At 39.8% G+C, this 17,092-nt stretch overlaps 1 protein-coding gene across 1 annotated transcript in view; it reads right to left on the reverse strand.

The window, feature by feature from the left end:
• The window catches only part of lrriq1 (leucine-rich repeats and IQ motif containing 1), a 58,045-nt gene that overhangs the window by 28,739 nt on the left and 12,214 nt on the right, over nt 1-17,092 (reverse strand). The window contains exon 14 of the mRNA XM_088339343.1: nt 1,974-2,156. Within this exon, the coding sequence (XP_088195469.1) occupies nt 1,974-2,156 (183 nt within the window). The remainder of the gene's footprint in view (nt 1-1,973; nt 2,157-17,092) is intronic.

Genomic DNA, 17,092 nt, shown 5'->3' on the forward strand with positions numbered 1-17,092 from the left:
ATACTCTAACAATGAATTTCTGTCAAATTTCATAGGTACACTAAATTATGTGATTGGTCACATCACCTACAAATACACGAACATCTAAGAGCCCCGGTCTAATTTTCTCAAGAACAGCCTCTTTGTGAACCTTTCGCCTTCTAGTTTTACACGTCGTTGTTGTGCAAACTCGACATATTGGATCACTTTGCAACGGGTTTGCTAACACAGAAATTGCAAGGTAAGGATGATATTCCACAATATAGTCCGCAATCTCTTTCATCATGCATCCTGTCGGGAAAAGTTGTGAAATCGTACCCCCGCCAGACCCCATGGTTCCTCTAGCTTTACTGGACGGCCGAGTGGGCAGCGCGCTCGCTCTCGTCTGGGCCTGGCTGTGACACGGGGGTCAGGCCAGGGGTTAAATGGCAACGATGTTCTCCGCAAAGACCACAAACCGGCTCATTGTCCGCCGGCCAGAGGGAAGTAGAGGGCACGTTGTCAGGGCCGGACAACACCGGGCTTCCCTCAAGCCATAGCAGTCCTCGGCGTGACCTGTGGGAGTCGCCGATGCCACTTTTCATCTTTTGTGCGGCGTAATTTGGACGGGTCAAGGAGACGAGTGGAAAGTTGACCGGCGTTTTTTTGAAGCCCTGGTGGTCCGAAAAGCACCGCGGGCCGGCAACTTGTGAAAATAGATGAACGTTGTCTTAAGGCTCGCTACACCCTGTGCATCAGACATAACAAAAAGGTAGCCCTGCATTCCTGGCCGACTCGTGGCTCTCAAAGAACGAGGTTAAAAGGATAAGGTGTCCTATGTGCCACTGTTGTCTGCTGTGTTTTTTAATTGCCTGGTGGAGTCAGTGACAAAATTAATATAAAAGACCCCTTGGTTACGGCGTCCTCGCCTAATGACGTTTTCAATTTATGAAAATGGGGTCGGGCGGCTCGTTAAGGCATTTTCACGGATGTATGAGAGACATAAGAATTATTCTGTACGCCCAAAAACTTGTACACTTGGTGCATATTTAGTGTTGCGTTTATAAGATGCCTGTCAGCTGTTGGTCGACATCATAAAGAAATGGCTGGTCAGCTATCGGTTTTCGTCACACCATACTCCAAATATACTGTGTATTCTATTGGCTGAACTACCTCCCACAATGCCTTTTTCACCATTCAGTTCAGAATCCACGTGCATCGTGAAGACTTTGCGACTAGGTTATACAATACCAAGATTCTTTTATTTAGGGAGAAGCAAAAACACGATATGCGTGCAAACAAAGCTTGCGATGATTGAGTGACTAAATGAAACTTTATTTCGAACATGAGAAAAACAAAAACAAAACAACAAGTCAAAAAAAAAAAAAAGTTTTAACGTAACTTGTCCGAAAAGGAATAGGAAGAAGGATATGGTTATTTAATCATACCCTTAAGACTTCCTTAATAATTGTGTCTTACCGCCAGGTCTCCCGTGTATTTACATATAACAAATACCTCACAAATATACATAATTACATAGGTTCTGTGGATGCACAGTGACTTCATAATAAGAATCACCCTTGTTATCATCATCATCACCATCCCTAGTTTCACCGTTATAATTGCTGTCTCTATAAAATTTCAGATTGATTGATATGAAGAAGGCACACAAATCGCCACTCTTGCCAAGTTGCAGGGTCGTATCCAATTGACATTAGGGACAATTTTTAAGAATAAGGAGGCAATCCAAGTCTAAAAATCTTTTTTTCATTTTGATCTGGCACCTCAAGCCCCCCTCCCCATGCATTCACCTGCTACTTCACTGTACCAGTAGGTTACGTCACACTAAAGGTAAATAAAATTAAATTTTTCATTTGAATGTATATATGCATTAGCTAACAACGAAATGTTTCAATCCCCGGTGTATGGCAATTTCTAGCTGTGTTCCACAGAATTGACTCATGTCGTATCTCGTCTTTGCATCTACTTTGACAGAAGAATAGTTTAGTATTTACCTGAGCTGCTTGGCATGCTGTTGCTGAAAATCTTCAAATTGCTCAAGTTGCATCCGAATCAAGCCAAGGAGACCCTCTAATGAAGAGTCGATCAGCCTAGCAACTGGCAGGCTTTTCTGGAGAACGTCTGCTTCCGTCCCATCGATCATCTTCAGACTGGATACTGTTGCTTGTAGAGCGCATCTGACAAGATAAATTGTTTTTATCTATCTTGGAAAACAACTCAAGTGGTGAGTTTATAGTTTAATAAAAACTTAAAATAAAGAGAGAATAAATCAATTACATTTTTAACTTGCAAGAACAGGAGAGGACCAAAAAAAAAAACCCATGTTGTAAAAATCAAGCCTGTTCTAAAGGTTCTTCCCCAAAATATCCTAGGTTACAAAAAGCAGATCAACCCTAAAGGGGAGGAATACAGCAAGATGTTTGGCAAATAGTGACAATGATGTAAACAGTGCACAATAATAGTCAAAATAACGAACAACAGTGTGCAATTACAGTCGAAATAACCCAACCCGAGCATCTTAATCAATCTTCTTTGCAGGTAAACAATGTCAATAGACAAAATAGAACCCGGGGTTTGTACACCTTTTTCATGGTCAAATTACAGCATTTTTTTAAGGACTTTCAAAACAGTACTATCAAAAATAGAAATCCGGTGTAAATCGTGTGTTTTGCAGATCCACAAATATATTTATGATTTTCATATGCCATTTTTCATCTTGTATTTAATAATAATAATAATAATAATAATTTCCTTTGTATTGTCATTCTTTGTAACAATTTACACAGAACGAAATGTCGATACACCTGACCCGTTGTAGCGAGCCGATGCAGCCGCAGCCAACAGAGGGCGCCGCCATTTTACCAATTAGGTATGTCTCGGCCGAGGCGCGAACCAGCGACCTCCCAGTCTCAAAGCGGGCACACTACCATCTAGTATTCGTAGATCTTGAGTAAACTGCAAATATATTTGTGGATCTGATCAAAATATCTTTGAGACAAATCTCTCCCCATATACAATGGATAGCAAAATTGGAGAACAACTTGTAAAAAATTGAATTATTTGTCAGGACCAGAACGTAGACAGGACCCACTTGCGTTGCGTTTTCTCACAAGTTTTATTGTAAGAAAATGAAAGGGTTGCGCCCACGATCCGGTGATTGCTGGACGCGGGAAGCAGGTCGCTCTGAACACGGAAGTGGATCTTCCATGACGAGCGATGGTGGTGTCGGAAACGTGGTCGGGGTCGGAAGCGAGTAGTAGGCCAGGAAAGGAGAGTAGACATGGTCAGGGACAAAAAGAGGTCAAAGCGGGGGGACAGACGGGAGTAAAAACAGGTGGAAGTCAGGGTAGAAAAAAGGCATGCCTAGTGTTAACTGAGGTTCGCAGACGGACTGACAAAAGGGGACAGATAGGGGTGGGTATACATAGGTTCAGTGACCTAATCAGAGACCGAAGCAGTTGGCGCCAAAGGAGCGGGCACAGGTGTTTCAAATTGGTAATCATGACGTTATTTCGAAATAATACTATCTTCAGTTTAAGGACATTTTGTTGTGCCTATACCATGCTTCTACAACTTCTTCTACAAATTGAATAAAGGCATTACATTCAAAAAAATATGTTTCAGAAAAGGCACTGATTAAAACGAGAGAACACACTGATCAAAATTAGAGAACAACAATGACATGGGAAAAAAATCTGAAGGTTCCAACTGTCAGCAATTTGTGAGAAGTGGACAGGCTTCTGTTGTGAATGACTTCAGCACATATGCGGCCACAGGATTGCATTAGTCTTACACTGTTCTGGTGTGATTTTGGTCAATTGTCCTTCCAGCCACCTCCACAGTTTGGTAATTGTAGTGGGTTCCTTGACCATAACTTTGTCACCAAAGATTTTTTTAAAGGTTGTCTATTGGGTTGAGATCTGGACTTGGGGCAGGCCATGTCATTTAATGTTTTCACCTTCAAGGAAATTCTTTACCTGTTTTGCTCTGTGACACGGAGCATTGTCCTGCATGGGGACTGCAGGCTGATTGGGTGATGAACGCAAGTAAGGAACCATGCGCTGTTGAGGAAGGTTCTGACACACATTTACATTCACTCTGCCAAGCAGCTGTACAAGAGGCCCAACTCCTCTTGCAGAAAACATGCTCATGACACTTGCTCCGCCACCTTGCACTGACTTTTTTAAGTCAAGTCAAATTTATTTGTATGACCCTTAATCTTTAAACATCTCAAATGACTGCACAGGTTACGATTACACCATTACCATTACACAATTTGGATTTAGTTCTTCTCTAATGTGTCACCTAACATAATGATTCCCATCACAACCAAATAAATTAAATTTACTCTTATCACTGAATTCAGGACCAGTTGTCCTCTGTGCACACATACTCCTCGGTAAAGCTCAGTCTAGCTTTTTTAATTTTTTGGTAATGAGAAGTTTATTCACTACAGTGTGGGCCTTCAGTCCAGATGCTCTGAAATGCAGTATGAAAGTCAGTTAAATAGGGGTTGACATATAAACAAGGAAAATAACACCATGTGCTAAAACAGCACTATTAGGTGGGAGTCAAGTCAAGTCATTTTTATTTGTATAGCCCTAAATCACGAAGAGTCTCAAAGGGCTTCACAGATTGTTACACTATATTACACAAACTATTTTCAACCGACAAGAGGAGTAGGTTATTCGTATGCAATGGAGTAGAAGTGAGTTTTAAGTTTAGATTTAAACATTTCCACTGAGGTTGCAGATCGAATCTCAGGGGGAAGAGCATTCCACAGCACCGGTGCCCGGATGGAGAACGCTCTCGAACCAGCAGAAGACTTCTTTGCTCTCGGGATCATCAGAAGACCAGCACTCTCAGATCGTAGGCTTCGGACCGGGACATAGTGGCAGATCAGATCTGAGAGATAAGAGGGAGCAAGTCCATGTATGATTTTGTACAATACTAAGAGAACTTTGAAGTCACATCTTTGGCTAACTGGGAGCCAATGCAGGTTAGCCAAAATCGGTGTTATGTGATCGTACTTTTTTGTCCTGGTTAAAAGCCTCGCTGCGGCATTTTGTACTAGCTGAAGAGACTTGATTCTGGACTTCGGGAGACCGGAGAGTAGTGCATTGCAGTAATCGAGACGGGAGGTAACAAATGCATGAATTATTGTTTCCGCATCAGACTGAGACGGTATTGAACGGATTTTAGCAATGTTGCGAAGATGGAAGAAGGCAGTTCTAGTAATTTGCTTTACATGCATCTCAAAGGATTTGCTTTACATGCATCTCAAAGGATAGATCAGGGTCAAATATGACACCTAAATTTTTAACTGAGTCACTCTGTGTGATGTGACATTTGTCAATGTTCACAGCAGTTTTTGAGAATAAGTCCCGGCATTTAGAAGGACCAATGACTAACATTTCGGTCTTTTCAGAGTTAAGACGCAAGAAATTGAGTGACATCCACTCTTTTATCTCAGTGAGACAGGCCTCCAAATTTCCGAAGTTTAGTGTGGAAGATTCCTCCAACGGAAGATATAGTTGAGTGTCGTCTGCGTAGCAATGGAAGCTGATATTGTACTTGCGAATAATATCACCTAATGGAAGCATGTAAATGTTGAAAAGTAGGGGGCCGAGCACTGAACCCTGCGGAACACCGCAGGTAACATTAAAGGGCTCAGATGTCGTTTCACCATATTTAACACAGTGCGTCCTATCTGAGAGGTAGGATTTGAACCACGAGAGGACAGCTCCTGAGAGACCAATCCATTTTTCCAACCGTTCTAGTAGGATATTGTGGCGCACTGTGTCAAAAGCAGCACTAAGATCCAGCAGCAGCAAAAGTGATGAAGCGCCAGAATCCATTGACATTAGGAGATCATTTGTTACCTTGATCAGAGCTGTCTCAGTAGAGTGGTTAGCCCTGAATCCTGATTGCATGGATTCAAAAAGGTTATTCTCCGATATGAAAGCATTCAGCTGCTGTGCCACTACTCTTTCGAGTACTTTAGAGAGGAAAGGTAGGTTTGACACAGGTCTGTAATTACTTAATATTTCTGGATCAAGGTTGGGTCGTTTCAGTGTGGGTTTAATAACGGCGGACTTAAAAGCTGCTGGAACTACACCTGAGGAGAGTGATGTATTTATAATATTTAGAACTGAAGGCCCAAGGACGCTAAAAAGACTTTTAATAAGTGAACCTGGGAGCGGGTCGAACTGGCAAGTTGTCGGTTTGGCCGCATTCACCACTTGTTTGAGATCATCAAGTGACAGTTCACTAAAACCGGCCATTTTCCCAGGGCAGCCACCCTGTCGTGCATCTGTAAATTTCAGTCCGTTAATACGTGTGGTACTAACAATATCTTTTGCAATTTCTTCCTGTATGCATTGAATCTTCTTAGTGAAGAAGACCATTAACTCCTGAGCAGAGTGTGTCGAGCTGTCTGCGATAGGCTGTTGCCTTGTAAGCGATGCTACAGTGTCAAAAAGGGCTTTGGGGTTGTTCTTTTGAGACGCAATCACCTTCGAAAGGTAGGCCGATTTTGCAGAGGCAAGGGCCGCTTTATACTTTAACAAGCTGTCACACCAGGTTTGATGGAAAACCTCAAGCTTGGTAGCGCGCCATTTTCTCTCCCATTTCCTGCATTCTTTTTTAAGGGTTCTAGTTTCATCAGTAAACCAAGGTGTGCGTCTTTTAGGACGTGATTTTAGTGTTATGGGCGCTATTGAATCCAGCACACTAGTCAGGGTGGTATTGAACTCATTCATGAGTGAGTCAATCGAGCCATTGTATTTAGGAAAGGACGCAACTGCTCCAGGAAGGAGTTCAAAGAGCTCAGAAACTGTGCCAGTGCTTATATTGCGTCCGCTAAATCCCTCAGCTTTATTAACTCTACATTTAGTTAGCACCTCAAATGTCACTAAATAATGATCAGAGATAACAGTAGTACATGGTAGCACCATAATGTTTGAGGTTAAAACTCCTCGAGTCAGAATCAAGTCTAGCGTGTTCCCATTTTTATGGGTTGGCAAGTCAACCAGTTGAGTAAAACCAAATGCATCAATTAGAGAACTAAACGCAATAGTAAGTGAACTGTGTGGGGAGTTCATATGAATGTTAAAGTCTCCCATAATTATAATTTTGTCTGCATAGGTTACTAGTTCAGACAAAAGTTCAGCAAATTCGTCTAAGAAAGTTGTGTATGGCCCAGGTGCACGATAGATAGTTATTACATCAATTGACAATTGAGGGGACCGCATCACAAGAGCCTCAAACGTTTTGTAATTATTAGAGGTACGTGTATTAAATTTGAGCGATTTTTCAGAGATTAGCGCAACACCACCACCCCTTTTCAGCGTGCGTGCTATATGACTACTCTCGTAGTCTGGGGGAGAGGCATAATTTAGCGCTAAGTGCTCATCCGGGCGTAACCACGTTTCACAAAGACCCATACAGTTAAGTTTATAATCACGAATAATGTTATCAACAAGTAAAGCTTTTGGAGCAAGCGATCTAATATTTAACAGACCAAATTTCAGCTTTGCTGAATCATTTGACTTAGCTGAACTCTTTGTAGTCTTTGTCGAGATCTTCAAAAGCTCCCGGCGTTGTGGCCGTTCGTGAGCGCTGAGTTTAAAGCGTCGGTTGTCCGGCGAGGAATGAATGGTGGAATTAGTTACATCCTCGCGTCCATCTTGCTGCTTGGACTTCACACGCTTCACACATCTACCTGCACGGCAACCACGCTTCTGTTTCCTTTCTTTACGGGGCCGCCGCCGTCGTTTATTAAGAGGAATAGCTGTCCACAAGGATGCCGGGTCTCTTTGAAGTCCGCTCGGTATATCATAGGCGTTATAAAAAGTGCCCGAAAAGTCGAAATTTAGACGCCCACCCAACCGAATAAGTTCGTCCCTACTGTAAGTGTTTTTGGCCACACATGTGTCCAAAAGTGAAAGCAAAAAAGGCAAGAGAACGGCAATAAATAGAAGATTAGCTGGACAACGAGCCGCAAGCATGTATCCATGCGCCGCCATGTTGGAGTCAATGTTCCCTCTAATTTTCCATGGGTCCGAGCATTCACACAAAGTCGGTGAGCAACGCTTGAAACAACAGTGAGCAACCGTAATCCCAAGTGTGGCAAGATAATTATTTATCAAACATGTCCAAAACTTGACATCAAGTTACATTTTGCTGAGTTTCCAGCAATGCAAAAGTTTTTTTCTCTTTTGAACGAATTAACTCATGTACTATTGCAATGGTTGTACGGCCCACAAACGTCGTTTTTTCTTACAATTCTTTCACAAGATATCCATTTCTTTCTATTTCCTGATATATTTTGTCGCATAATATTAACATTTTTGGGGGCTTATTTAGTCGGTTGTAAGATACAGAACTGTAATCACATTTTTTAGTGGAAGTACAATGTTGGAAACAAGATTCACTTGATATAATTGGAAATTATTTGAATGCAACACAAACTTTTTTTCTACTTTTTTCAAAAATTCCTTTAAAAAAATCTCATTGTGTTTATTTTTTCTGACCTGTTACTTTTTTTCTTTTTGTTCTCTATTTACTTTTTTCCTACATTTCTTTCTTTTCTTTTTTTCTGGCTTTTTTCTAAATGTTTCCTTCTTTTTTTTCTTCCTTTTTTCTCAGCTTTTCATTTCTTTTTCATTTTGGTATTTTTTTCATTTTTGTTCTATTACCCCCTTCCTTTAAGTCATTTTGTGCATCATTTTACATAATATTTGGTCATGTTGAGATTAAAGAAGCGAAAACAACCTGAAGAGCCGTTTAGGACCCTTGTGCGCTGGCTAGATTTTCTTGTGCGCTGAGAATGTGCAATTGCGCACGCGCGCAGCTTAGAGGGAACACTGGTGGGAGGCACTTGAAAGTGTTCTCTAATTTTAATCAATGCATTTTTGGAAGAAAATACTGTATTCTTTTTTGTTGAAATAACTTAAGTAAGTAATAAAGTAGCACGGGATTGACACAACGAAATGTCCTTAAACTTTTGAGCAGAGGAGATGATATCGTTTCAAAATCATTCAATAAGGGTATTTTGTAAATTATAGTTTCAGTGACAGGAAGATCTTCCTATTATAATTTACCAATGGGAAACGCTACCATAATCTTTTTGCATGGTCTACAATAAATTTCTATAATTGGGACGTAATCCTTGCACTAACACATATTTCATAGTGCCCTGTTAAATTGTAACAATCACCTGTAATCTTAGGCTCGACCGTAGGGGGCAATGACGCATCATAGGACAATGCCATACAAATAATGCCTATTTAAAGCAGACTTGTTGTGAAACAAGGTAACAATATCAAGCATTTAGAAGCACTTCACCCAAAATTCAAGCACTTTTCCATCTTTGAAAATACTTTAAAATGCAAGCATTTTTAGGAATTTCAAGAAGTTGTAGGAACCCTGAGGACCACATTCTTCATTGTAAGCATCCATCCATCCATCCATTATCTGCACCGCTTATCCTCAGTAGTGTCGCGGGGGTGCTGGAGCCCATCTCAGCTATCTCTGGGCAGTGGGCAGGGGACATCTTGAACTGGTTGCCAGCCAGTTGCAGGGCACACAGGGACAGAAAATTTGCTCACCTAGAGACAATTTGGACCGGCCAATTAACCTGACATGCATGTTTTAGGAATGTGGGAGGAAACCGGAGTGCCCGGAGGAAACCCACGCAAGCACGGGGAGAACATGCAAACTCCACACAGGAGGTTTGATCTCACGACCTCAGAACTGTGCCGCACATGCGCTAACCACTGCGCCGCCGTCATCGCCAGCAATGAACATCAAATTATTTTCTTATCACCGTGAAAAATAAATTGCCCCTAAAACAAGTTTTCTAAAACAAAACCAAAATTTTTGGACAGAATTCATCATAATATGAAGTACTAAAAGTCAAGTCAAGTTTACCTGTACTTCCTGCGGAGGATGAGGAGAGCCCACCTGCCCCCACCCTCCCTCATTACATTCTACAGGGGCACCATAGAGAGTATCCTGACCAGCTGTATCTCTGTGTGGTGTGGAGGCTGCAGCGCTACCGACTGGGGTAGTGTGAGGAGGGTAACGAGGACAGCAGAGAAAATAATCGGGACTACACTTCCCTCCATTCAGGACATTGGCCAGAAGCACTGCCTATCCCATGCTAAAAACATTACCGGGGACCCCTCTCACCCCCATCATGGACTGTTCACTCTGCTAGCCTCTGGGAAGAGGTACTGCAGTGTGCGGTGCAGGACCACCAGGCTCCACAATAGTCTAGTCCCCCTGGCCATTAGACTGTTAAATGGTCAATCTAACATATAGTTAACTTAAATCTAAACGGCTGCTAATCTGACTTTTGCACTACTGGCAGTTTTTTTTATAGCTTGCCACTCCTTGCACATTGCTCTCTGCACTATTGTAATTACAGCGTTATTGTTACAGTGTTAATGTTACTGTGTACCTGACTTGTTAACCTGACTGCCCATTTTGCGCATCTGGTTAGCTACTCTTCTTGCACTATCGGCACTATGGTAAAATACTATACGTAGCCAAAATACAATACAACATTATTTATATCTGTACATTCAAGGAAACTGTGGGGGTCAGATGCATCGACATTTCGTTCTGTATACACGTGTACTAGAATGACAATAAAGTAGATCTGAATCTGAATCTGAATCTGATTTGTATAGCCCTTAATCACAGTCTCAAAGGGCTAAACAGACCACAGATTATTGCAAACCACAGACTATTATTACACCATCCCCTGATCTAAAACCTACATGAGGGCAACGGAAAACTCAAAACCTCAACATGAAGTGAATGAAGAAACCTTGAGAAGGGACCGCATATAAGGTAATCCCCCTTCCAGGATGACCAGGCTGCAATGGATGTTGCAATAACAAATAATACACAGACATTGTCAACATGAATTATGCGTTATTCATATACTATAGAATAGAAGTGCGTTTTAAGCCACTTAACCGATTCAGAAAATTAGCCATTTTGTTATCTGAAGCAGGAGTCTTTTGAGGAAAATTTTAACAAATTAAATAATTGATTTTTATATTCTTATACATACAAATGTAAGTGTTTTAACATCGAAGTATTTAGGTTTTTAGTACCCAAATGTGTTAACATGTCATCTAATCTTTATAAAGCCCTTTTGTCCTCTGTAATTGCATGCAACTTAACAATATTTATGACAAACAAACACATAGGGGTCGTCCTGCACATGTAGTAAAGTGTAACAAGCGTTGCTTGTTAAGCTACAGGGTCTTACGAGGGTGAAGGACTTGCTTAGTGGCAGACCATGTGGGTGGGGGCTTCTGAAACAGCGGCCTGAGGCAAAGGATGTCCGAGCAGAGGAATCCCAATCATCTAACAGAGAAACAGATTTTTCCAGGGACGTCTAAATGTGGGAATATGTGAAGCTAGTGGAAACACTGCAGGATGCTGGGAAACATCAATAATAATAACATTTAAAGAAAAATATCCCTTTAGGCAAGAAACTTGTTTTTTTTAAAACAAGATTATATATTTGATAGCGATGCACAGAGCAACATATGATTGGTTCCAAAACATTTGATGTTTTTGTCAATACAGTGTTCCCTGCCTTATTGCGAATCGACCTTAGAAAAATTGCTGCATCTTGGATTTTATTCTATTAATTCATTTTTCTGGTTTAGTTTCTGCTTCACTTTAAGAGAGCCAGCAGTCTTAAACCGATCCCGTTCCTTGGGTTCTGATTGGAGCAATACTATTGAATCGTTTACATGACAAGTGACAAACGATTTACCCCTTATACATGCCAATTGCGAGCAATCTGATTAGGGGACAAGCACAAAAATGACATTGCTCCAAAAGTGAGCTGCATGCGTCCAGTCTGTTTACATGGTGGGCTATACGTGGCTGGCCAGAAAAATAGACTTACGCTACGCATGGACGGATACAACTGTTGCATCCACTATTTATGGACTGTAAGATTTTTGCTGTGGGATTAGCTTGCTTTAGCACCTAGAATAAAAAAAAGCGCTATGCCGGCCAGAGATATCAGCGATAGTCGATTGAGCATATTTGATCGTGGCCAAAACAATGCTCGTTATTTTAGGCAGGCCACAACGGCACCCATCAGAAACCCAAAACCCCCAAAAAAAGAAAAAGCGCTTTGCCCGCCCGAGCTCTCAGCAACCAGGGATAATGCGTCGTGGTCCAAACTGTGCATGCATTTTAAAGGGCCCCGACAAAAGTGCGCTCTATCAGTGATCTTGGATAATAGATGGCTGACACATATGTAGTTCACTTTCTGGCAGACATAACAGCAAAACAAAAGCCACCAGGCCCGACAAAACTGCACTCTGCTTTCTTCTGGTCGCAGAAATAGGTGACCAGGGATAATGGATTGGGGACACATGGGTGTTGTTCATTTAAGGCAGAACAGTTTAAAAAGAGCCGCCATGCACGTTACAAATTTACTCTCTTGGCCGCGACTCTCAGCAATAGTCGACTAAGGATATTGCATTGCGGCCACACAGGGCAGTTCATTTTTGGTGGACCATTTCAGCAGTCTGAAACGAAAAAAAAAAAAAATGCGCTATGTGATCATGCATTCAGTACACAGGCAGCAAGACCTGTGTTTTATTTTTATTTACACTTTTTTATTACACTGTATTTCAGTCAGGCGGCACCGCGGCGGGTGGTTAGCGCGCAGCCCGAAAAGTGTGGAGGTTCTACTCAAGCTACCGTGTGGAGTTTGCATGTTAGCCTCGCAACCCTACTGAGGATAAGCGGTGCAGATAATGGATGGATGGATGTTTACAAGCTTGATGTTTCCTTGCTGTCAGGGACTTTTTTGGACTATTTTACAGGCTTGCGGCATTCTTGCTGTCATGCACTTTCTGGACAAATTTCAACATACCGGTATTACCGATTTTTTTCTTTTATTGATGTTTACTATGTTTTGTGCACTGTTAGCCAGTGCTAAATCTATTGAACCCTAGTCATCATGGAAGGGGGATTACTACTTGTGAGGCCCCTTCACAAGGTTTCATATGTTCCTCGAGCTGAGGTTTTGAGTTTTTCCTTGCCCACATGTTGGTTTAAGATCAGGGGTTGGTGTAATTGTAACCTCGGCAGTCCTTTCAGACATTTTGTGATTAAGGGCTATACAAATAAATGTGACTTGACCTGACTGGACAGTTTCGGTAAAACTGCCTGAAAGCGACACGCCAATATCTTTGAATGAGTTCTTTTCAGCAACTGCTGGGCTCAGTTCTTTGTTAACAAGTCTTCAAATTGAACAAAATTGATGTTCTCAGGTGTCATATTAAATGCCTTCTGGAATAAACATTGACGTTTTTTGGATACGTTTTTGGGTAAAGGCTGCTTTACTAAACCACAAGACGTTTTTTTAAGAACTTCCTTGTTGCCGATGATTGACAGCTAGGTGTCGTCTGTCACGACCTGACTGTGTTTTTGTCTCTTGGATACAGATCGGGATTCGGTTGCGTGCCTGCGGGCATGTTGTCTGGCACTCTTCAAACGTAAGGCCAAACCTAAATAAATAAAGAACTTTCAGACCTCATATGAGATCGTTGGGGTGGGGTGCCAGTGGGCTGGGTGAAAAAAATCTAATCTTCAGCAATACAACAAATACAAAAAACAAAATCACGGGTAAATGGGTTTCCTTAAGTCATTAAAAAAAAATTAAATTGTGGTTTTGTTCTCAGTGACAATAATAAGTTATTGAAAATAGATTCTTATTGTTCTTATTTTTCTATATATTATTGTAATTATTTTACAAAAAAAGTACTTAATTTTGAATTTGACTCATTGCAGTGTTGCGGAAATATATTCATATTTAAACAATAAAAATATGAAAAAAATGGAACATTTTATTTTATATTACTACTTTTGTAATTCAGAAAAATCATTCTTATAGATTTTCCAATCCAAAATCAATTAATCAAGTCTTTATTCATATGTATTTTTAAGATCTAGTCAAAGCATTAAATATATATTTTACAGTTACGTGTCACAATGTACTGCATACATTTGTCTGCTTTTATAAATACAATTGAATAAATGTAACAATTTTGGATTTTCTTAAAGTACCAAAATGGCAGAAAAATAGGCATTTCAAATGCAAAACTGAACGGAAAGAGACTAATAGTTCTATATAGAAAGATTAATTGATACTTTGAATAGAACTCCCCCTTTTTTGCAGGGTATTGTGCATACAGTAGATGTCTAGAATTCTCCCTAACACAGGTACTAGTCTGGTTGCTAACAAGACAAATGAAAAATATGCAATAAATAAACAAATATATTTTTCCTAAGAGGTCCACACTTTACTGAGTGACACCCTACTTTGTGTAATATTTTTAAAACAACACATCTAAGAATTTTACTATATATCATCTACATCCTTCCTCCCTACTATATTTCACACTGCAAGGATTCTCCTCCAGAAACACAACTCTTAAAGAGGAAGCTAAATTTATCGGTATCTGTGTTTTTTTTCCACGGTGATGAGATTCCTAATGCGTGTCACTGTTTTTGCTGGCTCGGGATGAAAGACGTGAGGGTGGAAATACAAAATGTAAATTCCACTTTTGGGCATTTGAGAAGGTCACGTGGAGTCCACCGGAAGATATTTGGGGGGTGGGTTTATACATTTCAAAGAGCTTTTAATGCAGAGGGGATGCTTTCATGAAAATGTTCCAAATATTTTTATAGTATTTACAAATTTTAATCAAAAAAAGGGCAATGAGTATCTTAAAGGGATAGTGTATATAATTTAGCCTCTCCTTGAGAAACAAGAACCCTGAACTTATCTACAACAGAATGGTTTAATACTAACAATATAAAGAAGTCAAAATGACCAAGCCAAAGTAAAGACCTCAGGTCAAACCTTAAGAATCTAGACGAATTTTTTAAGGAAGAATGGGGAAATATTTTTGTTTATACAAACATACCCAAAAAGCCTTATGGCTGTGATTGAAGCAAAAAAGGTTGTACAAAGCATTAACTCAAAAGGGGAAAATATTTTTGCCATTCCTACTTTTATTTCATTTCTATTTTTTAGCACAATATAAAATGTTGAATACATTTTATTTCTTTTCATTTTTGTGCCTCACATGTTGTTGATTCTTAGAAAATATGGCAATATGTCAAAAAGTTCTTGGGGGACTAATACTTTTGCAAGGCAATGTAAATAATATCATGATATTCTAACCATATACGTTTGGGAGGCCGGATTAAAAGTATGAAGGGTCATATGTGGTCCTCGGGCCAAAGTTTACACACTATTGACCGAGTTCCATCACAGGTGTCATGGTAACAAAAGATATTCTTGGCAATTCAAAGACATTTCAGTGCCGTGCAAGTTCAGTGTTTTCAACCAGCACGTCACAATTCATGTTAAGTGTTCTGTAATTCTTAAACGTTGTTGATTTTGACAAGACAATGTTATTTTGAGACCCGGGGGAATTGCTTTAATGGTGGAAAACATTGCGTAACCGATCTCTGCTAAAACACAGAGGACGGAATCATTGAGCGAAGTCTCGCCGCTAATGTTTTGCCTCTTCAGTTTGCTCTTACAGACAAAATCCGTAATGCAATTATCCCTAAGCCAAATGTTAATGGTTTTTCTGGCAGGAAGTTTGCGTTGACTTAATTTTGTTTTGGACTTGCTGCCATTACAGAATGGTCGTCAATCAATTTATGATCACGCCTGTATAAGAAATGCATGCTTATTCAACAAATACGATTAGAATAATGTGAGAATATTTTTTTTTTCCAGTTGCCTCAAACCTAAAGTGGTGACGGACAACCAAGATGTCGAAGTAAATAATTCAACGTGCAATATGAGAATTGTAAAATAAACATTTTAGGTATTGTGTTAAAGAACTGCCTAAACCTTAGCATTCACACAGTCAATAAAATGGGACTTAAGCAGAAAATGTAATCGGCATGACGCAGTTAGAAGTTCGAATGGTGTTTTTTTTTTCTATCAATCAGTTTTGGCAATTTTTGCATCCATTGCAAAATTACGGCGTCTCTTCACAAGTGCATTTTACAAAATTACTAATTAGGGTACTGCCTTCTGATTGGAGAAATCAGAATTAATCATTTAGTAACAAATCAATACCCCTTATACATGCAATTTGCCAGCGATCGGATCTTAGCGTAGAAGCAGGAAAAACGCCCTTGTGAAAATAGACGTAGTTTCAGCATTTAAAATTTGCCATGAAATAAAGTATAATTTCTTTTATTTTACTTAGAAAAATTAACAAAGTACAGTGCTTGTTTCTGCTGAGCATCCTTTATCGCTGTCCTACAAGTCCCATAGTGCTTTGCGGCATAAATGTATTCCAAAGGAGGGAAACTGCATGTGCCCAGTAATGGGCACAAGTCAACAGATTTCTTGTGTTACACCTTTTATTTATTTAATTTAAATGTATTTATTGTAGTTTATTTTGTTAATTTCTTATTTCCTTTATTGTCCTTTGTTTCAGAATGCTGATCCAATGGGGATGTGGTATGGAAGTATCATACTAATACATCTTGCCTTTCACCTCTATTGGTTTCCTGACTACTTGAGTAAGCTTTGAGTTGAAAATATATGGAAATGGCCGACGTTCTATTAAAATCTATACTGGAGAACACATATACACACACAAATGCACATACAACAAATAATAATAATAATAATATAAATATAGAAATGATGCTATGAGGAAATATCACAGATACATTGAGCTCCTGGGGGAACAAAAAAGATTTTGTGTGCTACTCTATAAGACATAAATGAATATATTTCCTACTTGGGGGAAATTCACTTAATGCGGGTGGTTACTGAACGCTAAAATCAAGGGAATACTGTAATTTCAAGTGTGGTGGATACATTCCAAAAAAAAATACATACATGTAGCAAGAGTTGTTTGAATAATAATATAAATAGTGGAGGGATATGTATTGAAATTTTTAAATTGGAAATGTTTTCACATTCACAAAATATTTGACATTAAAACTCTATGGGGTAAGTAACCCAGATTGAAAGAATGCTGAGATTATTTTGACATTTTTTAACGTATAAGAAAACCAC

This window comes from Urocampus carinirostris, chromosome 7 (genome assembly GCF_059441175.1).
Source record: "Urocampus carinirostris isolate Australia breed hairy pipefish chromosome 7, RoL_Ucar_1.0, whole genome shotgun sequence".
Taxonomy (NCBI): Eukaryota; Metazoa; Chordata; class Actinopteri; order Syngnathiformes; family Syngnathidae; genus Urocampus; species Urocampus carinirostris.